At 41.7% G+C, this 22,979-nt stretch overlaps 2 protein-coding genes across 2 annotated transcripts in view; both read right to left on the bottom strand.

Annotated features, from left to right (window-relative positions):
* The window catches only part of LOC114553151 (gamma-aminobutyric acid receptor-associated protein-like 2), a 10,265-nt gene extending 6,551 nt beyond the window's left edge, over nucleotides 1-3,714 (bottom strand). Inside the window, exon 1 of the mRNA XM_028574311.1 lies at nucleotides 3,461-3,714. Coding sequence (XP_028430112.1) covers nucleotides 3,461-3,494 — 34 coding nt within the window. The 5' untranslated portion in view covers nucleotides 3,495-3,714. The remainder of the gene's footprint in view (nucleotides 1-3,460) is intronic.
* Nucleotides 3,715-5,019: 1,305 nt separating this feature from the next.
* nqo1 (NAD(P)H dehydrogenase, quinone 1) lies at nucleotides 5,020-12,641 on the bottom strand. Its single transcript, XM_028583781.1, has 6 exons — nucleotides 12,560-12,641; nucleotides 9,865-10,032; nucleotides 9,231-9,361; nucleotides 8,848-8,961; nucleotides 6,950-7,051; nucleotides 5,020-5,361 (listed from the first exon to the last, which is right to left on the bottom strand). The coding sequence occupies exons 1-6, from the start codon at nucleotides 12,561-12,563 to the stop codon at nucleotides 5,020-5,022; spliced, it is 861 nt and encodes a 286-aa protein (XP_028439582.1). The 5' UTR covers nucleotides 12,564-12,641.
* Nucleotides 12,642-22,979: the final 10,338 nt, after the last annotated feature.

Raw genomic sequence — 22,979 nt, 5'->3', positions numbered from 1 at the left:
TGTGTTAAGCTAGGCTAGATGGAGCCGGTTACCTCCAGGATCTGTGCTAAGCTAGGCTAGATGGAGCCGGTTACCTCCAGGATCTGTGCTAAGCTAGGCTAGATGGAGCCGGTTACCTCCAGGATCTATGCTAAGCTAGGCTAGATGCAGCCGGTTACCTCCAGGATCTGTGCTAAGCTAGGCTAGATGGAGCCGGTTACCTCCAGGATCTGTGCTAAGCTAGGCTAGATGGAGCCGGTTACCTCCAGGATCTGTGCTAAGCTAGGCAAGATGGAGCTGGTTACCTCCAGGATCTGTGTTAAGCTAGGCTAGATGCAGCCGGTTACCTCCAGGATCTGTGCTAAGCTAGGCTAGATGGAGCCGGTTACCTCCAGGATCTGTGCTAAGCTAGGCTAGATGGAGCCGGTTACCTCCAGGATCTGTGCTAAGCTAGGCTAGATGCAGCCGGTTACCTCCAGGATCTGTGCTAAGCTAGGCTAGATGGAGCCGGTTACCTCCAGGATCTGTGCTAAGCTAGGCTAGATGGAGCCGGTTACCTCCAGGATCTGTGCTAAGCTAGGCAAGATGGAGCCGGTTACCTCCAGGATCTGTGTTAAGATAGGCTAGATGCAGCCGTTTACCTCCAGGATCTGTGCTAAGCTAGGCTAGATGGAGCCGGTTACCTCCAGGATCTGTGTTAAGCTAGGCTAGATGGAGCCGGTTACCTCCAGGATCTGTGCTAAGCTAGGCTAGATGCAGCCGTTACCTCCAGGATCTGTGCTAAGCTAGGCTAGATGGAGCCGGTTACCTCCAGGATCTGTGCTAAGCTAGGCTAGATGGAGCCGGTTACCTCCAGGATCTGTGCTAAGCTAGGCAAGATGGAGCCGGTTACCTCCAGGATCTGTGTTAAGCTAGGCTAGATGCAGCCGGTTACCTCCAGGATCTGTGCTAAGCTAGGCTAGATGGAGCCGGTTACCTCCAGGATCTGTGCTAAGCTAGGCTAGATGGAGCCGGTTACCTCCAGGATCTGTGCTAAGCTAGGCTAGATGGAGCCGGTTACCTCCAGGATCTGTGCTAAGCTAGGCTAGATGCAGCCGGTTACCTCCAGGATCTGTGCTAAGCTAGGCTAGATGGAGCCGGTTACCTCCAGGATCTGTGCTAAGCTAGGCTAGATGGAGCCGGTTACCTCCAGGATCTGTGCTAAGCTAGGCAAGATGGAGCCGGTTACCTCCAGGATCTGTGTTAAGCTAGGCTAGATGCAGCCGTTTACCTCCAGGATCTGTGCTAAGCTAGGCTAGATGGAGATGGTTACCTCCCGGATCTGTGTTAAGCTAGGCTAGATGGAGTCGGTTACCTCCAGGATCTGTGCTAAGCTAGGCTAGATGGAGCCGGTTACCTCCAGGATCTGTGCTAAGCTAGGATAGATGGAGCCGGTTACCTCCAGGATCTGTGCTAAGCTAGGCTAGATGGAGCCGGTTACCTCCAGGATCTGTGCTAAGCTAGGATAGATGGAGCCGGTTACCTCCAGGATCTGTGCTAAGCTAGGCTAGCGGTGGGCGCATCGGACAGAGTTACGACACAATCAGAGATGAGAAGGGTATGTATGGACTTATTTAACTCTGGGGCATACGGGCTAAGCTAAAGTTCCTTTAAAAAGGTGAACGTCAATAAAACATCAGCACATTACGCAGGTTGTAGAGCTGGGAATCGCAAATGGTTTCCCGAATCAAATTCGATTTACAAGGTCCCGATTCAATTCCATTTTTGATTTGATATCAATTAGGTTCGGGAACTTTCAGTTACAATACCAGTTTTACTTGGATATAAAAGAGATTCTTAGAGAACTTCTGCTGCAGGTTATACAAGCAAGAAGCAACCCTCAAATATGTTTTCATAATGCACCCGGTTAATGTTTACCTTGAGAACTAACCCCCAAAAAGTTTGCTTGAAGTACTTTATACATGGTCAAAAGGCGTATATCAAAAGATGGATTTCGGGATTTTATTAAATCGATATCAGATCGATCAAACAAAGATTGATTTTAATTGGAGGAGTCATTATTTTAACCCAGCCCCAGTTGGTAGAATACAAAAAGTTAATTTTTTTTTATATTCTATTCATGTGCCTTGTAGTTGTATTATGTGTATTGTTATGCACCAAAACACAGAGGCAAACTCTTTGTATGTGAAAAACTATTTGGCAAAAAACCTGATTCAGATTCTTTCTCTATTTGTTACTTATTACCAAACAATTAATAAACAATACAAACCGGTTTATTAATAGTGAAAACAATAGTTAGTTGCAGTCTTAGAAGGAGTAAACAGTGCGATATGAAACTGGATATCTGGATAAGGAACACCCTTCTGTTCACAGAAAGCAGAGGGGTTTATGGGTAACGTAGTCTCAACACTGACACAAACAATAACACTGGTGGAGAGATGCCAGCTGCCGGTTTGTCATTACTTTTAACATTTAAAACTGCTACACCTTTAAAAGGCCAAATTATTTATCGACAGCAACATGTAAACTGTGCTCATTAATTATTAACAAACTGAGTGCTGAAGCCTTTTAAAAAAAAAAGGAAAATCTGATAAACACCAGTTGCTTGCTACATCAGCTAAGCCTGTCAACAGGAAGTTGCTTCAGATTATAAATTCTGAGTAATTAAAATGCCAGATATGTTTTGGTTTCAGATTCATAAATGCAAAGAGTTGTATGCTTTCTGTGTCTCATGTGTTGTATTGTGATTTATTTAAGTTGAATAGGCCTACTTCCTTTTGACATGTAAGCTGTTTAAAGGCATCACTTTAGCCTTTGATAACTTGTCAGGAGGCAACTTGTCTCTTATTTTTGTGCAAACAATTAGTTGATTTAGTGACAACAAGCTGTATTAATTATATAATAACTCAAATAAGAGCCTGCAGGCACGCACTTGTTCTGCCAAAAAACAACTTTTGTTCCGTCCAGGTGACGCATGTCAGGCCTCCAGTTTATAACAACTGGATAAAAAAAAAGAACAACAATATTTAGCTCCACAAAATAGACACGTCCGAGCTGTATATTATCCAGCTGCAGCTAAGTGTAACTCAATGCAGAATGGAGGCTTTTAGCAGCTTAACATGTCAACATCCACCCTCAGCCTGAAACCAGGTCGTCGTTGGGGATGAAATGAGAACAAAGACACGATGATTTGTCCCCCTACATGGACACATGACATTTAAACTGAAGATAACTGACTTTTCGTTAGCTGACATTAGCATTAACGGCTATATTTAATATATCGATACAGCTAGCGGTTGAAGCCTCAAAGCCTGAGGGGACAGGCCAGTCTGGGAGCCCGACGTGTTTTAAAGGGATTTACTAAACCTTAAACCCTCATTTATTCGCCCCTGCGCCGTAAGTATTAGCTACATATCATACAATTAAACTGCGTGGACATTTTGTATCCATTAGAGATAATAACGCCTTCCTCCTCCCTTACCCAAGGAGTGATCCTCTTTGAACATCCATTTCATGTTTCCGGGCTCTTTTTCACTCGATGCAGTGATATTATAATGAACAAGACTTTAAGGTTGAATTTAAAAGGTGAAAAAAAAAAGATATTTCTTTGAAGTTGAACCTTTAAAATGTCACTCTTAAAAAGCAACGTATGGAGACGGGCAGAGGACAGCTCTCAACACTTCCGAGCATAACAACAAACAACGGTCTCCTCTCGTCTCTTGACAGACTGTGCCCCGGCGATGACGTCACACCCGGACTGTTCCATTCCGCCGCACGCATGAGGGGGGGGAGCGACAGGAAAGAAAAATTGAACGCCGTGTATTTAGATAAACAAAATGAGAAACATTAATGTCTTCATTCTACGGGAATTTGAGGTTTTATTGTTTAAAGTTAAACATTCACATTTTATCTGCGCATATTACATGTCGACCTTTGGACATGATTACTCTGTTAGTTGTATTTGGTCCTACCCACTGTGAAGAACATAAACATAACCATATCAGTATGATGTAGCTAAAGCCTGCAATTAACGATTAGTTTCATAATTGATGAATATGTTGTTTATTTTTCTGATAATTTAATTTTAAAATGTAGTTGGCCATCACACCATCCCAAAGCCCAAGGTTACTTCTTCAAATTGTTATTTATTTTGGGACAAAACAGTCCCAAAACACTGAAATATTCAGTTTACAGCAGTGGTGGAAGAAGAACTCAAATATTTGAAGTGAGGTAAAAATGAAAAAAACAAAATGAAAACGCTCAAATTATAGGCTACTTAAGTACAGTACTTGAGTAAAAATGTACTTACATTCCACCCCTGGAAAATTGAGGACAAGAAGGCCATCACAACTTCCCAGAGCCCAAGGTTACTTCTTCAAAATGTTTGTTGTGTTCGACCGACAGTACAGAAACACCAAGATATTCAGTTTAAAAAGATTTAACAACATAAAAAGGCTGGATAGTGTCCCAGCAGGTTAACTTAACTGTGTCAGCTCCCTGAAAATTTTTTTAAATGTTCTGAGCCCACTAGACGGCACTCTTGGTTTAAAGGAAAAGGCTCAAGGAATGGCAGTTCAGTGTGCTTTCAACCCTTTGTTGAACAGAAAGCTCCATACAGCCCAGGAAGAGCGCTCAGAAATGCAGACATTTTTTTCCAGGTATTGCAACAGAAAATCCACCTGTGGCCCAAAAAGGATTTTCCCCATAGGCCACCTTTCTGAAAGAGACGTCTGTAAAACTGCTGCCAGGACACCTTGAACTGTAAACATGTGACTCTTTGTATTCTACATTTTTTAATCCATGGACTTTCTTTATTTAATGCTTTAATGCGTAACTTTTTGATATTATTATGCTACAAAGCTAATTAAGACTATCAGCAGTTGCAAATAAAAACATATATTTTTTTTGCATCTAAATAAAAATCAGTTCAAGTCATTGTTATTTAAATTGTTTTATTTTAGCTTCAGTAAACACGACGCATTTATAAAATCCCATATTTTGTATATATAAGTAATATTGTAACATGAGAATAGAGAGGATCTAGTTCCTGCAGTCTGGTTGGGCACTACTTTCATCAGCGGGTTGAGCTTTGATTTGGTTATCAGGCGGCAGCGGTTTCCCCAGATGGTGCCCTGTGGTGATGCCGTACGTCTGCGACTCTCGCTCCTCCCTCACTTTGGGCCACAGCCTGAACCCCCCCTGAAAGCTGAGGTCAAAGAGCTCACATGGGGCAAAGGTCAAAGGCTTTTCTTCTAACAGTCCTTTCACTCGGGCTCGCCACCCATCTAGCATTGCGGTTCGCACGTCGGCGGGACAGTGAGCCGGACTCCAGAATATCTGAGGAGCAAGAACCTGAAATCCACAGAAGTGCAGAGTGCCGTTCTGAAAGACACAACAGACAAATACACAAGAGAGAAGTGAACAACCGTCCACCAACACAGAATACTAGATTATTTGTATGGTATTTTGCATTTATTTGTTAGTTTACAGTGGCGATGCAGAGTGCATTCCCTTTTCCAAACAGTTTCCAATGACAATTTATCAGATGGTTCTGTGTTAACAAAGCATCTGGCTCGACAGGTCAGCAAAACCTGTTCTTCCTGCATCTAGCGCCGTCATTTGACGTGACAGAGGAGGAACTACAAACTATTTCAGCTTGGATTTCGTCTCCAGGTAGCCAGGGGGCGTGCTCTAGAGGCTGCTCAAAACAAGGGGGTAAGCGAGCATCTGGAAAGCGTACCTCCTATGGGGAGACTCTGAGGCTAACAAGCCATCACCTGCAGGTAGCAATTCCATAGGCTCCCATTCATTTTGGTGTCACTTTGACAGCAAATAACTTTACAGCGTTTAAAGACTCTATTTGTCCATTGTTTATTTCTAAAGAAACACGACAATGTATAAAAGGCTCCATTACCTTGTATCTCATGTTATGGCCCTGTAGCAACCGTTTTTGTAAAAATAGGCTAACGATTGTGTCATAACCACACGACCTTCTGTCGCACAGTAGATAAATTACCGTATAGTACAGGAGAAGCTCGCAAGCAATCGGGTCGACGTGGAGGCATAAAGTCGAGGGAGAAGCCCATAGAGAGTCCATGAAAGTATCGGAACATAATATTTCAGCAACATTTTGATGTTTTGGAAATACTATCTATTCACGCTCTCTGTCTCTGCAAAATTTGGAATAATTCAGATTTCTCTCGGCACAGCTACAAGAAGACTTACAAATTTCAGACAGGTTGCTTACGTCACATCTACGTCACCAAGCTCAGTTTGAGGCTGTGCAGCAGCTGCGCAGTATGCTAAGCCATCACCGGAAAAGTGCTTCTGATTGACTTCACTGGTCTCCGTCGAAGTCTATGGCATCGCTGTGTCCATTTCTTTTACTGTCTAGGGCTAAAAAACACAACTTCCTTGTTCGTTTCGATTGTATTGCAAACTATTTCAGACTACAAAAATGGCGTCCCATGGAGAGAAACTCAATGCATCCTGGTACATGTAAGCACTGCTGGCATGAAAACAGCAGCTTCCGCTGTTAATATAGCGTGTTAATTTGAAATTTACCATCAACTCTGATTAGACAGCCACATAAAAGGTAGCGATGTTCCATTTAAATCTCCTCTTTGACAGAATTACTTTTTTTAAATGTATTATCTTATTGTGTAATAGCTTTTTGCGCAGCTAATCCCATATATTGTTTTGATTTCTGTTATTGTGTTGTATATTGTACATTTTATTTAGCCCTTTTGATGCCACTTACTGTATATTCTGTCATGTTGTGTTGTATCTTCTTAAAGCAGGGAAGCACTTTGTGTCTTTCTTGCTAAGTGCTCTATTAATAAATAATTATTTGTGTTTGCTGTAATGGAATATCCTTCTCTGTGTGTTGCTTCTAATACTGTACAAGAAGCACAGGCAAAGATAGACTTCTTACTAATATAGTCAATGTACATGTGTCTCTGTCGCTCACCTGTAGAGGCCACAGAGTGACGTTGATGTCTCCATTGATACCATCGGGCTTGAACATCGTCTGCATAGCTCCAGTAGTGAAAGACAACATTGCTTTCTTATCCTTTAAAATCAGCACAAAAATACCCTTCTTTAATCCAACATGGTGAGAGAAAACACTGAAACAGTTTATAACCCAATACAATGCACTTGTAAGCAGATTTAAGTGTTTAATAATATTTTGTCAACAACAATAACGGCGTTATATGTTTATATATTCCTCCGTCAGCAGCTCACAGTTCTCTGATTTTCCCTATCCTGAAATCTCTCCATATAACCCTGTATGTCGTAGCTCCTTCGCCTTTAGCAGAACCCACCCAGCTGACATCCAGCAGGTTATTTGTGAATTGAGCTCAGGTAGTGTGGTGCTGGCCAAGCTGGAGATTAAATTCATTAAAATTGCCACTCATGTTCTGCTTATCCTGTATCTGGCTTATTTAACCTCTCCTTATCGACATGCACAATTCCATCAATGTGGAAATGCGCCAAAGTTAACCCTTTGCATAAAGGTGGTGACCCTTCTCACCTCAATAATTACAGACCCATTTCCATCATCAATAGCATAGCAAAGGTGTTTGAAAAGCTAATTTTTAACCAAATATCCCAATATGTCAATGACTTTCATATCTTTTCATATCTCCACACCAATCTGGATTCAGACCAAACTTCTCCACAACCACCGGTCTTCTAAATCTCACCAATGATATATTCTATTCTTTAGATAATAACATGCTCACTGGTGCAATTTCCATTGATATGACAAAGGCTTTTGACATGTTTGACCACTATCTCCTTTTTGACAAACTCTTTGCTATTGGTTTTTCTAAACATTCCTTATTATAGTTTCATTCATACCTCCGCAACAGACATCAGTGTGTGCAGGGGCGTAGCCATAATTTCCAAAGTGAGGAGGACAGATTGTTCAGGAGGATGATTTTTATGGAAAAGATCCTCTCCCATTTGTCTCACCAAACTGCGGATTCCAAGTAGCCTACATTTCATTTATGATGGATGGAAACACAAACATTTTGGGGAAGTGTTGGGGCTTCCGGAAGCATGCCCCCTTGGAAAAATGTTTGGCCGTAATAGCCCAAATTTGGTGGCCTCTGGCACATTCTACTGCCCCTATTCCATTATATACCCTGATCTTAATTCTTCTAATTAATGAGTTTTTCTCCCTTTTTATATATTATTTTATTATTGTCTATATCAATATGAGTTTATCAATCATCTGATGCAACCTGAGTAACGTTCACACTCGCCTACTTATGGTGCATTCAAATCAACTCAGACGTGTTCTAAGCCTGGGGGACGGAGGGCACCAACATGGAAAGTGCGGGGGACATGTCCCCCGTGTACCCCATGTCCGCTATGCCCTTGATTGTTTCTCTTATCAAGGTTGTCAGTACAAATTTATGACTATTGAAAAATGTGTACTCCAAGACTCATCTCTAGGGCCGTTGTTATTTTCTATTTTTATTAATGATCTTCTGCAATTTTGCTCTAATTGTCATATCCATTTATATGCAGATGATACAGTGATCTATTCCTCCAAACCAGACATCTCACATATTCACCACAGGCTGACTTGCTGTTCAAAAATGTTTTTTACATAACAAACTTTTACTAAGTACGAAGAAGTCATATACCATGTTGTTTGGCACTAAACCTAATTCTCTTCACCCATCTAATAATTAGTCAATTCACTTCTTGGACTGGACAACATTCGAGAAAGTGGAGGAATTTAAGTATATCTTTGTCTCTTGCTTGACTCTCAGCTTTCTTTTAAACCTCATATCGACTCTGATATTAAGAAAATAGGTGGGTAAGAGATGTAGCATTCAGCTGAGAGAGACTAACCTTGAATACACCGTTATTGTACATATTTTTCAGGGAGAAAGCAAAACCTTGTGTCAGCACTCGGTCTATCCAGCCCTTCATGACGGCCGGCACACTGAACCAGTACAAAGGAAACTGCAGGAAGAGACAGAACATGTCACACCGATATTATAACTGAATTGAAAATCTGTGTTCTTTGTTTATATATAGGTGCATTATGTACTGTACAGATTATTTAATGACAAGCCTTTATGTAAAACAAACAAATTTTCTTAAAAAAATACTCTACTCTCGTAATTTTTTATTTTTTTTTTTACAGTAACTAACTGACCAATTTAATATTTTTCCTCAAAGTCTCGACACACAATAACAACAACCAGGAGAAACTGTGAGTGACCTCTGACCTGGAAGATGACGAGCTCGGCCTCCTCTACTTTGCGTTGCTCGGCTACAATATCGTCACTGAGGCGGCCCTCCATCCAGGCGCTCATGGTCTCATCTCCATACTGGAAATGCTCTGGAGTCTTCAGGTCACCTGAACACAACACATTCATGTCAGAACGTAAAGGCAGGGTTGGTAACATTTTCCAATATACACTTTTTTATATACTGTATTGTTTGAAATGGTCTTTACACCCCGACAGTAGTTTATATAGACGTTTCATTTCCGGGATTGTTCAGGTGCCGCCGGAAATTCCACCGGATGTCCCTCATTTTCGACCAGACAGCTAGCTAGACTATCTGTCCAATCTGAGTTTTCTGTTGCACGACTAAAAAAACTTTTGAAGGTACACATGTTCCACCAAAACAAGTTCCTTCCAGAGGCTTCCCGTTGTGTCGATTTATGTCTTCAGTAGGAACCAATGGGATTGGAGCTGAGAGCCACAGACAGGAAGTCAGACAGCGTTGAGAGACGAACACATCATTGGGGTTTTTGCGGGATTTGTCGACAGTATCAAAACACCAGCTTGATCCTTTAACCCAAATATCCAGAAAGTATCAGGGACTTTTTGAAGCTCATATAAGAAACACCGTTACCGATTATGTCATCCTGGGTGGCGTTGGCTCTGAAGTTCATGGTGTACAGGTCGGACACGAGGACCCTGTAGCCCTGGGCCACCAGCTCTTGCATCGCCACGTCACGCACCGCTGCGTTGAACGATACCGGACTCTGGTGGGCGTACACGATCAGTGCCGTCTTCTGAGCTGTGTCACAAACACACACACACACACACACAAACACACACACACACACACGCACAACACACACACACACACACACACACATGCACGCACAACACATACACACAGATGACACAGAGACACACAGACACACAGAGACACACAAACACACGCACACACAGAGACAATGTAATGGCAAAATTACATTTAAGCACAATTCCTTATATTTTTATGTTTAATTCGTACTTTACTTCTCTCACAAATGCTGAAAGAGTTTATCTCATTTCCCACATGCAGATTTTGATTCTAACTTTGTGAGACATGCAGTCTGGAACATTATGTGAGCTCTGTTAGCCTGAACCGATAAAGGTACAAGGTCACCCTAAAACTATCTCTAGTTTTCTCATGCCAGTTTAGCTGTAACTGGGGGGTGACAGTCGTACAGGGACGAGGAGGTGAGATGGCTCCGAGATGTCTCTTGTATTCATCTGATTGTCTTCACGTGTATCAGATTGCCTGTCAAAATTGTAGCGTCATAATAATCCAAGTGCGTGTGTGTTGTCACTCTGAAGATGCATATAAGCCTGGTGTTTCTGTTCACTCATTTGAGAAACTGACTCCACACTGGGCTGCGGCCTTTTGTGAAATCATGTTGATCCTATTTGCAAATATATCTTTTTTAATAAAATACAAAAACCCAACTTGGTTTTAGTCTGTGTTATTTGTTTCAATTTACTAAACTCTGAAATTTCCCCCCCTGCTGCAAAGGAAACTTCCATAACAACACACACACACACACACACACAGAGACACAGACAGAGACACACAGACACACAGAGACACACACACAGACACACACACACAGAGACACACAAACACACGCACACACAGAGACACACACACAGAGACACAGACAGAGACACACAGACACACAGAGACACATACAGAGACACACAAACACACGCACACACAGAGACACACACACAGAGACACAGACAGAGACACACAGACACACAGAGACACATACAGAGACACACAAACACACGCACACACAGAGACACAGACAGAGACACACAGACACACAGAGACACACACATAAAACACACACAGAGACACAGACACACAAACACACACACACACAGACACACACACACACACACACACACACACACACACACACACACACACACACACACACACACACACACACACACACACACACACACACAGTAAGCTATAAGACAACATTTGTGATATCAACGTTACCAAGCCATGGCCGAGCGATGTGCGTAGTTACATTTAGTTACATACATAGGGTCTGGCGTAGGTTTGTGTCTCCACATACCTACGTACGTAGCCACCGGCGTCGATTTTACTCAGAAGTATAGACCTTTTTCATCTCAGACATATTGACATGTCATAGTAGGAAAAGCACAGGTGTATTCAAACCCATTAATGATGGCTGCATTCCACTTAGGAGAGGCCCTGGTATTGTGCATGCTGACTCACTGTAATATCTTACTGGGACACTTGATGGAATTGAGCAATCATTAAGGTTATCAATCTCAGCTGTGCTTTTCCTACTATGACAAAGTCAAAATGTCTGCTGTGAAAAAGGTCCATTGTAACGGTTGTGTTGACTGTTCTGCACGGCAGTGCAAAGGATCATGGGACTAGGTTATTTACGGTTCCTGTCCTAGTTTAAGTGTGTAAATGATGTTCTGTTAGTGTTTTCGTTATGCATTTACGTTTCCTAGGTTTTAGTCTTGATTTAGTGTTCATGTTTATTTACATTTGTTGGGTTACCATGACGGAGACATGTATCGAGAGTGTATACAGGATAAATAAACTTCTGTAGATGTCAATATCTCTGGCTCTTTGACTTCTTCCATGTATCTCGCTACAGTATAAATCACACTTAAGAGACAGGTTCGAGTCCCATTTTACCCCCACGGAGGCCTATTAAATACAATATTATATACCAATTTTCAGGTTCATACTTGTATTTGGTGTTTCTAAGAACATGTTTACATGTTTTAATTTATTGTTCTCATACTGGCCTGCTGCACCTGTCTGTCTGAGATGCTCTGTCGGAGCACCTGTCTCTTTGAACAAAATTAGGCCAAAGTTTGGTTTTTGCAGAGAGAGTTGTGTGTCAGCAGCAGCAGATAAACATATTCACACATAGCCTACAGTGTACATATATAAATTTCAAAAAGTAGTTTAGTCTTACATTTGTAAATGATTAACTGCTCAAACCAAACTCATTGGCTCCTGATTAGGTCAGTTTAGTTTTGTTTGTCCAGAGAAATTTTGTAGATTTACAGAAAATGTACTTAAAAAAGATGATGTATTCCTACATAAAGAATAAGTCATACTTACATCTAGAAAATCTACATTTGTCCTATTTGTTTACAAACTATTCAAACTTACAAGACTCCAGTAGCCATATTTGCCCAGAGTTTGGTTCGTGCAGATAGAGTTGTGCTTCAGAGAGCAGCAGAGAAACAGATTTATAGGAAGTAAAAACAGTGAATGAGTTGAGTCTTACCCATGTTGTGTGTCTGCTGGATCCGGACTGGACTGTAGACCTGGTTCCTGAGGCTCTTATATACCCTGCGGCTGTCTTCGCGTGAGAAACTGGTTAGATATCAGATGAAGCAATCTCTGCTGTCAAACTGTAGGACCGGTTTAGTTGAGTGTTTTGAAAGGGAGGAGTGTGTGTGTATGTGTGTGTGTGTGTGTGTGTGTGTGTGTCGGGGCTGGGGACTCATTGGTGATAAGATTGGTTTCATTTGGCCTGGAAAAGAATGTTTGGGTCGCTTTCAAGGGATTTTCGGGGGGTCATGGGGCTTAATAAACTCTTTAATCCGACTTAATTTCACCTCGTTAGAAGAGAAGGCGTCAGTTTAGTAAAGCCTGAGCTGTTCGCTCAAGTCCGTGTGTTTAATGTCACCCGTCAGCAGGTTCTCTCCAAACGGGCTGTTATGACTAACTGGGTGACATAAGCTGGTAGAGTAGGTGAGAAAACCTTTCACGCACTTTACAGGGCGATGATACTTCTAATATAACATGATAATAGTAATATTTTAAAGGGAAGAGAGGGAAGAGACTCTACTTTTCACTATTCACAAATATTTGAACATACAACACAGCAGTTTAATTAAATTTGAGACTGAAAGTTTATTATTCATCATCATCATCATCAAACTTTATTACAGACTCAAGGTCCAAATCACCCACAACAATACATAACCTTGACCTTAGACTAGTCTATATCGACGCCGTTTCATGTCCGGGATTGTTCTGTTGCCGCTGGAAATTCCACCGGATGTCTCTCATTTTCGGCCCCTTCCTCTGTCTCTGTGTTGGTGTTCTAACCTCTTAATTAAACTTAAACAGCTCATGTAAGTCGAAACTGCCTGCGAGCTTCTCCTGTACTGTACGGTAGGTAATTCCTCTACTGTGTGACAGTAAGTCTCGTGGTTATGACACAATCGTTAGCCTATTTTTACAAAAACGTTCTGCTACGGAGCCATAACGTGAGGTACAAGGTAATGGAGCCTTTTATACATTGTTGTGTTTCTTTAGAAATAAACAGTAGACAAATAGAGTCTTTAAACGCTTCAGATGTAAAGTTAATCGCTGTCAAAATGACGCCAAAGGGTCCCTACCAAGCGTCGGTATTTGACGAGCCATGGGAGTAAGAATATGTTGCATTGACCAGTTATTCTTTTCACATTATCATAATGTTCTTATGTTTTTATGGGGAGCATGGGCCAAGGAATAACACATCATGTTTTGGAGTGGATTCGAATCACAGGGTGGATAGCTAGGGACCGTTCGGTATTTATGGAATGGACCACCGGAGGAAAATAGGGGAGGGTCATGTTTTTTTATTCTTTGTTGATGGGAGGGTCATCCATTTTTTTTGTCTAGGGGGTCACCCAACTTTTGTATTCATGAGAAAAGCAAAATTTCCAAGTGGCTTGTTTGGTGCGTATTTATCCATGTAGCTCCATGTAGCTCTCTCAGTCTCGGCCCCTATCGCTAGCAGATGGGTCCCTCCCTGTTTACTCAGCCAGACCTGTAGCTTAGAGACACAAAACTGCTTTGCTAGCTCAATCGTGTTGTAACTAAGACATCTGCTGTAAAAAAATAATTGTATTCATTAGCATGATTGCCATACTGTTTAGTTAAAAAATATCCAGAACAGCTTACGAAAACATAGCTGACCAGAAGCAAGCTTTTATTTTGAAAAGCCAAAACTCGCGGATAGCAACAGCCGGCAGCCAGGAAGGCATGAGACGGGAGGTATATCCTTTCGGTCCCAGTGATTATTTGTGAAATTGTGCAAACGACAGCCTTTTCAAGGCATTTGAGAAGGAAGGAGTGGTATAGCATGCAAGCTCCCAAATTGACGCTCATCTGAGAAATGGAGTTTTGGATAATGTTCAGCTTTGGCAGTAGCCTGGGTAAACCCTGACGAACTCCTGGCAAATTTGAGATTTGCTCTCAGTTACAACTGAGAAGGCTTTGGTGTTAACCAGGCTACTTTGGCAGCTTTACCTATGCTAAAATATACAATGACTGAGGAAGCCTAGTGACGAGTCCATAGCAACCAGTGTTGAATTACCCAGTGTGCTTTGTTTTATTGTTTTATTTCATGTGAATACTAGTTTACTAGAGGAGTAACTTAGTAATTGAAGTAATGCAGTAATGCAGGAAGTGTGCATTTAGTTTCCATGCTTATTGTGTTTCCACAACAACGTTAGTGAGTAAATCTACTGAAATGGCCACCACACCATAACGGAGGAGTGGGATGTGTAAGATGAGAATGCAGAGGTTTAGACACATAGGTCATGGCTCCAAAAGAACAATGGGAATCTGTACATTTTTGCCAAGCACAAATCAGTACAATAAATTGTTGGGGAGGGTAATCCCTTTCTTCCCAATCAGTTTTGTGGGTCATCCAAAATGTATTGCTGATGAAGGGAGGGTCAGATCTATTTTAACCAAAGGTCCCAAAACTGCTCTGGTGACCCCTTAAATAAATAACAAACAGTCCCCTACACAAATCATTTTTCACTTTCGTTAACATTGCAAGATAGGGATTTTGGCCTTGACGAAAAAAAAATCATCTTTTAATCCAGTATATGATCTTCAATAGAGACAAAACAACCGACTGTAGAAACATGATAATGGTAAACATGGTAATCTTCTGGGCCTAGCCTACACAGTACGCAGTTCAAGCTTCAGACAGAAGTTCATGGGAGATCCGGTACAACTGGAGCTGGAGCTGGCATGCTGGCGTTATCCTGTGGTGGATCAGACTGCAGCAAGGCAGGCTGGAATTTGACAGGAATGTTACCTGAACACTTTCTGTCACCTGCTGGTTACCTGCCTGAGAGAAGATATTTCGGAGGCCGGGTGGAGACAGCTCTCTCCAGTATTTAAAATGTGGACTGCAGTAACCATTTTTTATTTTTTTTTATTTTATTAACTTTCTTTAGTGGGAGCAAATTCACAGGCAACAGAATAACAGTTCCATGCAACAGACAGGGCTTCCATACTTTCATTCCTCCCCCCCTGATCTTTATATCCCTCCCACAATCCCACCCCACCTGAGAGAAAACAATTCTCAAGGTAAATCCAAAATTGACATGTGAATAGTATAATATACATAAAACAAAACAGATACATAAATAAATAAGGAAAATACTGACATAAATAGATGAAATAAAGATGTACAAAAATAAATAAATTTAAAAAAAAAAAAAAAAAAAAAAAAAAAAGGGGGGGGGGGGGCTCAGTCGTCACTGTCAGGCAGAGATGCTAAAGATTCAATACAATTTAAGAAAGGTCTCCAAGTTATTTCAAATGCGTTTAAGGAGCCATTGAGGGAAAACCTGAGTTTTTTAAGTCTAATGGACAGGAACATCTCTTTCACCCATCTACTATGAGATGGAGGTTGAGGGTGTTTCCAGTTAAGGAGTATGAGACGCCTGGCCAGCAGGGTGGCAAAGGCAAGAATGGTCTGCATGACTTTGGAAGAAAAAGTCTGTAAAGGGGCACCAAACAAAGCCAAGAGAGGCTCAGGAGAGATAACAGTGTTATATGCTGTGCTAAGAGTTTTGAAGATTTCCGACCAGAATGTGGCAAGCATGGGACAGAACCAGAACATATGGGAATGGTCAGCTGGGGAATGCTTACACCTATTACAGGAGTCCGATACATTGGGGTAAATCCGAGACAGCCTCAAATTAGTATAATGAACTTTGTGTACCACCTTACACTGTAAGAGGCTGTGTCTTGCACAGATTGAAGAGGAATGAACTAGCCGTAGGACTTGTTTCCAATAATCATCAGGTAGAGTGATTCCAAGTTCTTGCTCCCAAGAGTCCTTGGGACCGGACGCTGGGGTGTCAATAGTTGAATTGATAAGAAAGTAAATGGTCGAAATTAGCCGCTTTTGTTCCGGAACAAGAGCCAATAATGAATCAACCAGAGATTCTGGGGGTCGACTAGGGAATTTGGGGTTCTGACTTCGAACAAAATGCCTAATCTGAAAAAAACGAAATAGGTGAGATTTAGGCAAGTCAAATTTCTTTGAAAGTTCGGAGAAGGACATAAAAGTTCCTTGGCTCTAAAGGTCATTAAATTAGTTATCCCTTTGTCAGACCAAGTCTGAAAAGTCAAATCAGTGCAAGAGGGCAGGAATAGATGATGGTTTACAATGGGGGAGAGGTCTGAGGATCTATGGAGGCCTAGGCTTTTCCTAATTTGAATCCAGATTTTAACAGAGTGAGCCACCACCGGGTTCATAGTAAAGTTGGAGGCAGCCAAAGGGAGTTGGTAGCAAACCAGGGAATGAAGAGAGAGTGTAGAGGATCCAAATTCCATATCCACCCATGCAGGCCTGCAGTAACCATTTTTAACGCTAGCTGTCAACATTACATATTGGACCTTTAAAGGTCGAATGAATGAATGAATTTAGGAGCCAGGAGAGCAAAAAGTTGGGATTGAAAGGGCTTGAAAGGGCTTGAAAGCAAATGCCCAAAGCAACAGTGACTATCTGCCCAGGAGGAGGTGGAGATGGGCTGGTGTAAATACTAGGGGGGGATAATGAGGAACATGTGAGCAGATTTGAGAGTCACTGTAACTAGTGCAAAAGTTTGAGGCCATCTGGTGGATGGATGGGGAATGACAAGTCTGAAGAGTTTTCCTTAAAAACTGTTGGAGCTGGGGGTGTGTGGAGACTGAGTGAAATAAAAGCAAATTATTCAGCAATAGGAGAGGAAGGTAGAAAAACGTTCTGATACACAAATTTGTATTCATTTTATTGGGGAACTTTCTTAGCTTTTTGTGAAATATCAGATGATTTAAACAGTTTAGTTTAAGTTTATCTGTAGACATCTGAAATGTGACAAGGTGCGCGATCACGGAAGGTTTGTGTCACGTGGATGCACGGGCGGTTTTGCTGTAACTTTATGGGTAAGACAGAAACTATACACGCTATAGCTTTAAAACTATATATATGTGTTTAAAACTGTGACCATTACATTCTCTGGTTTAGATATGAGGTCGTATTTCCTGACAGTGCTAAGGGCACCAATTTATCAAACGCTCCTGTGGGTCGTAACAGAGGGGAGGAACAACCGACCGATATCCTCGTATGTTTTGCATAAAGATAAAAACAGGGATGGCAGTAGAGGGAGTTGGGTTGGGAACCAGAGGGTCACTGGTTCAAGCAATAGCAACTACAGCAACCAATCACGTTCTCTTTCTCTCTCTCTCGGCTGCCTAAACCTCCGTTTGTCTCAGTTTACATGCAAACGTGCAAACGAAGTTTTCCAAAATCTCCACTTTGGCCGGAGTTTTTAGAAATAATCGTTTTCTGTGATAAAAATGGGATTTTCGTGTAAATGAGAGGCCAAACCGCAGGAAAATATCTGCGTCTTCCCTTCGTGTAAACGGGGCCTCACTCTGACATCTATTTGTGTAAGTTTTGTTCTTACAAATACAAAGTAAATTGTAATTTCCCCACTAGGGATTAATAAAAAGTATAAATTATATTAAACTAATTATGTGCAGGACGTGGGTGAGACTGAGGCTGAATGTGTGCGTCTTTCCTTCCTGTTTCCTGTTAACGCGCCTTGGCTGTGACAGTTTTGTTTTTCAGTGTGCCCTGCAGGCCCAGCTGGTAATCCCGACCTGCAGCAGCCTGAGTGACACGCTGAAGGGATTAACACGAATTTACCTCCGAGTGCACAGCAGAAAGTCTGATCCTGTCCTGTTCCCGGGTCTCATTATTTCCCTCCAGCGTCATTAGCTCTTATTCAAAGTGAAAACTGTGCTGGCGTCACAGTCGGTGTGTTCCTCACAATCTCGGTCACCTGTTGCAGGAAAAACATTTGCTGGAGAGTTTCACAGGCTCAGAAATGTCCATCAAACTTTTCCAAAGAAAGTTAAAGGAATAGTTCCCCTAAAAATAAATATAAATTGTATATAGTACTCACCTCCCTATAGGCTCTCTATGGTCCCAGGAAAAAGGTGTCTATCATATGGTGTTAAAGGGACAGTTCGGATGTATGAGCTACTTCTCAGTGTGCTACCATAGCTCACTACCATTGTTGCTCTTTAAACTATAGGTTAGGTTTAGGGTTAGGGTTCATCCGTGAAGAGAACACCTCTCCAAAGTGCCAGACGCCATCGAATGTGAGCATTTGCCCACTCAAGTCGGTTATGACGATGAACTGCAGTCAGGTTGAGAGAGAGAGAGAGAGAGGGAAGAACCCTAACCCTAACCCTAACACCAGATACTGACTGGTTTTCAGACCCCCCCCCGGACCCCACCAATACAGTAAAACTGCACATTTTAGAGAGGCCTTTTATGCCTTTTATTGTGGCCAGCCTAAGGCACACCTGTGCAATAATCCTGCTGTCTAATCAGCATCTTGATATGCGACACCTGTGAGAAGGATGGATTATCTCGGCAAAGGAGAAGTGCTCACAGATTTAGACAGATTTGTGAACAATATTTGAGAGAAAAAGGCCTTTTGTGTGAAAAAAGTCTTAGATCTTTGAGCTCAGCTCATGAAAAATGGGGGCGAAAACAAAAGTTTTGTGTTTATAAATGTGTTCAGTGTACTTCATCTCACAGCACCGCTGTGGAGCTGCTGCTCTGCTGCTCTGCTCGGTCCATGCAAACACTTAAGGGGGATTTTTGTGTCGGTATCTGAGGCTGAGGGACACTGAACAAGGGATTGTTTTGCAATGACCTTTGACTTTTGCATCAGGCCCTTTTGTTTCCTGCTTCATCTTCCGAACCCGCCCTGACCGAGAAGTCAAAGGTATGATTCACTGAAACCAGTCAGTATAATATATGTTCATACAGTACATATACATGTTGTATGTCCAGTGGTGAAAAGAGTATTCAGATCCTTTAAGATCCTTAAGTAAAAGTGCTAATGTACCAAATAGCCTACTCAATGAAAGAAGAAAGAAACATTGGGTAAGGCTTATTGAACCAAAAAATAAAAAACGGCTGAAAAATCGCCCTAGCGGGACGCAAACCCATCCGCCACCCCAACCTACCTCCTTACTCAGTCCCCCGTTCCTTTATACTACTCGCTACGGCGGAAATTGACTCGCAATGTAGGTCAATGGGGGCCGATTTGCGTTGATATACACGCAAAAATGCGATTATGCGGCTTGATAACACACAAAAACGGCGGCTGCGTACCTGACTGACCATCAGAGCCGGAGATTGGAACTTTCTCCGCAGATTAATGGTGTAGACACATATAGCCGATGGCCGACCGTTGACAGAAAACCCCGTCGATATGGTCGCGTCCGCGAGGTCCAAAAAACTGCCACAGAACCGACCAAAAAGACGAGAGGAGACGAGAGGTAATACGTCTCTATAACAGCAGGCGGCGGTAATCTGTAATGTCGCCCAAGAAATGAAACCAGCAGCTGATTGGACGAACGTGCCACATGGGTTTGTTTTCTCCGGAAATTCAGACCTGGACTGTCACGGCGGCTCGTTCAGAATCCGATCTCATATCGGACTAAAATAGTTCACTGAAAAAACGTGTTTCTGGAAACATTTTTTTTTTTTTTTTTTTTACAAGTGTTTTTATTGTTTTAGAGAAGATACAATGCACAAAATTCAAGGCAAAATTACAATGTCAATTATAGCAAAGCATCTTTCCATTAACCCCATCCCACCCACAACAAAACCCTTAGGCCGAGGAAAAAAGGATAATAAATAATAAAGATAAATATAAATAAAAAAAAAAAAAAAATAAAAATAAAAAAAAAAAATATATAAAAAAAGAGAAAAAAAAAAAAAAAAATAAATAAATAAAAATCAAAATAAACATTATCACTCATGGTAACAAATAGTATTATCACTATGCTTTACAATTCTCATCAGTTACTAAGAGGGGAGTGCAGTAAGTCCTTCAAAGTAAGCCAGTAGAGGGCCCCAAATCTTGTAAAATTTATTGGTTGATCCTTTAAGAAAGTATTTGATTTTTTCTATTTTCAAAAACATCATAACATCAGAAAGCCAAGTAGCAGCTTTTGGCGGTATAGATGATTTCCAGTCCATAAGTATTCTCCGCCGTGCTAATAAGGTTGCAAAAGCAACAACACCCTCCATACTACTGGACATTACAAAATCATCCCCCTGTACCCCAAACACGGCCATTGTAGGACTAGGGTGTAGAGCTAAACCGAAGGCTTCGTTTAAGATTCTAAAGATAGATGCCCAGAACTCCCTCAGCATGGAACATGACCAGAACATGTGAAGTAAATCAGCTCTGTCCATTCTGCATCTATCACAGATGACATCCATGTCAGAGTATATTTTGGCCAACTTAACCTTACTGTAGTGCATACGGTGAAGAACTTTAAACTGAATCAAATTCAAACGTGCACAAGAAGAGGTCCCATTCACCCAGCTCAGAGCTCTATCCCATACAGCATCTGATATACTTGTCCCCAACTCGTCTTCCCATTTTGTTCTGATAGGATCCATGGATATATCGTAGAGTGACATAATAGAATTGTAAAGGTTAGAAATTTGGCCTCTTGAGGTTAGAGGGGTCTGCAGTATATCCTCCAGGACAGAGTGCACAGGTAATCGAGGAAACGATGAGATGTGTGTTTTAATGAAATGACGAACCTGAAGATATCTGAAAAAACTGGACTTATTAATGTTAAATTTACTGACCAAGTCAGTAAAACTGAAAAAGACGTTATTTATAAAAAAACTCTTTACACGTAGAAAGGCCCATACTGTCCCACCGCTTAAAAGTGTTGTCCATTTTAGCAGCAGGAAAAAGATGGTTATTACAGACAGGACTGAGTATGGAGAGGTCAGAGAGATGGAACGCTTTGCCTAAATTGTATCCAAATCCGAAGTGTTGAGCTTACCACTGGGCTGGAAGAGAAGCATGAAGGGGAGAGGGGAAGTTTTGATGTAATCAGTGCAGCAAGTGACGCTAGTCTACAAAAATTGGCCTCTGCACTACACCAGTCTTCTTCAGGAGATTGAAACCAGTAAACAATTTTTTGTAAATTTGCAGCCCAGTAATAAATCATTAAATTTGGGAGGGCAAGCCCACCCCTCTGCCGTGGTCTTTCAAGGAATTTTTTACTCAGCCTTGAAGTTTTACCTCCCCATAAAAAATGTGAAGGTAGCTTATCTACTGCTCGGAAAAAGGACTTTGGAAGGAAAACTGGAAGACTTTGAAATAAGTATAAAAATCGAGGCAGCACATTCATTTTAACGCAGTTAACTCTTCCGGCTAAGGATAAATAAATGGCGCTCCATCGCTGGAGGTCAGATTTTAGTTTCTCAAGTATTGGAGTGAAGTTCGCATCAAACAGACCAGAAAAAGAGGGTGACATGAATTCCCAAATACTTAAACCCTGACTGTGACATACGAAAGGGTAAGTCCGTGTCTCGTATTTGGCGCGCTCTCTCATTAATAGGGAAACATGTGCTTTTCGAATAATTAATTTTATACCCTGAAAAGCTGCCAAAGTCCCCAAGAATCTCCAAAATTACAGGTGTAGATGACAATGGGTCCGTTATATAAATTAAAAGATCATCAGCATACAAAGAAATTTTATATATCATTCCCATCCTGCTAATACCATGTATGGACTGTGTGGTTCTAAGCTTTATTGACAGGGGTTCTATCGCTAGGATGAACAGCAACGGGCTGAGAGGGCAGCCCTGACGTGTTCCTCTGGATAAAGAAAAATATTGTGAGCATAATTTATTAGTGACTACTGCAGCCTTAGGAGAAGAATATAATAGTCGTACCCAGGAAACAAATTTTGGACCAAACCCAAATCTACCCAGCACAGAAAAGAGATAGCCCCATTCGACCCTGTCGAAAGCTTTCTCCGCGTCAAGGGACACCACCACTTCTGGTGTAGCCCCGGACGCTGGAGAATGCACTACATTCAAGAGTCTGCGGATGTTGATGAATGAATGACGCCCTCTCATAAAACCTGTCTGATCAACTGAGATTATATCAGATATGACAGAGTTTATTCTAGTGGCCAAAACTTTTGAGATGATCTTAACATCTGCATTCAACAAAGATATTGGCCTGTAAGAGCTGCAGTCCTTTGCATCTTTGCCTGGTTTCAGTAAAACTGTGATAAGAGCCTCTGTGAGGCTCCGTGGGAGGGAAGACTGTTCAAGGGAGTGGTTAAACATGTCAAGAAGTAGAGGTGTTAGCTGTGAAGAAAACTTTTTGAAAAACTCAATTGGATAGCCGTCCGGCCCTGGGGCCTTTCCGCTCTGCATATCTCTAATTGAGTTCTCTACTTCCTGTTTATCTAGAGGTCTTTCCAGGCTTTCACTTTGGTCTTGTGCAATTGATGGAATATCCAAGTGATCTAAAAATTCTGTCATATGAGAGGTATCATGAGGAAATTCCGAT

The sequence above is a fragment of the Perca flavescens genome, chromosome 1, assembly GCF_004354835.1.
Source record: "Perca flavescens isolate YP-PL-M2 chromosome 1, PFLA_1.0, whole genome shotgun sequence".
Taxonomy (NCBI): domain Eukaryota; kingdom Metazoa; phylum Chordata; class Actinopteri; order Perciformes; family Percidae; genus Perca; species Perca flavescens.
The sequence above is the reverse complement of the archived record's forward strand: the minus strand, read 5'-3'. Positions and strand labels throughout refer to the sequence as shown.

Bases quoted from the DNA above. Each gene is read 5' to 3' on its own strand.
- nqo1 (XM_028583781.1), bottom strand. The intron at 8,962-9,230 runs GTCAGAGGTCAC...CTCTTCCTGCAG, and splicing joins CCGAGCTCGTCATCTTCCAG to TTTCCTTTGTACTGGTTCAG. The intron at 7,052-8,847 runs GTTAGTCTCTCT...CTGATTTTAAAG, and splicing joins ACAATAACGGTGTATTCAAG to GATAAGAAAGCAATGTTGTC.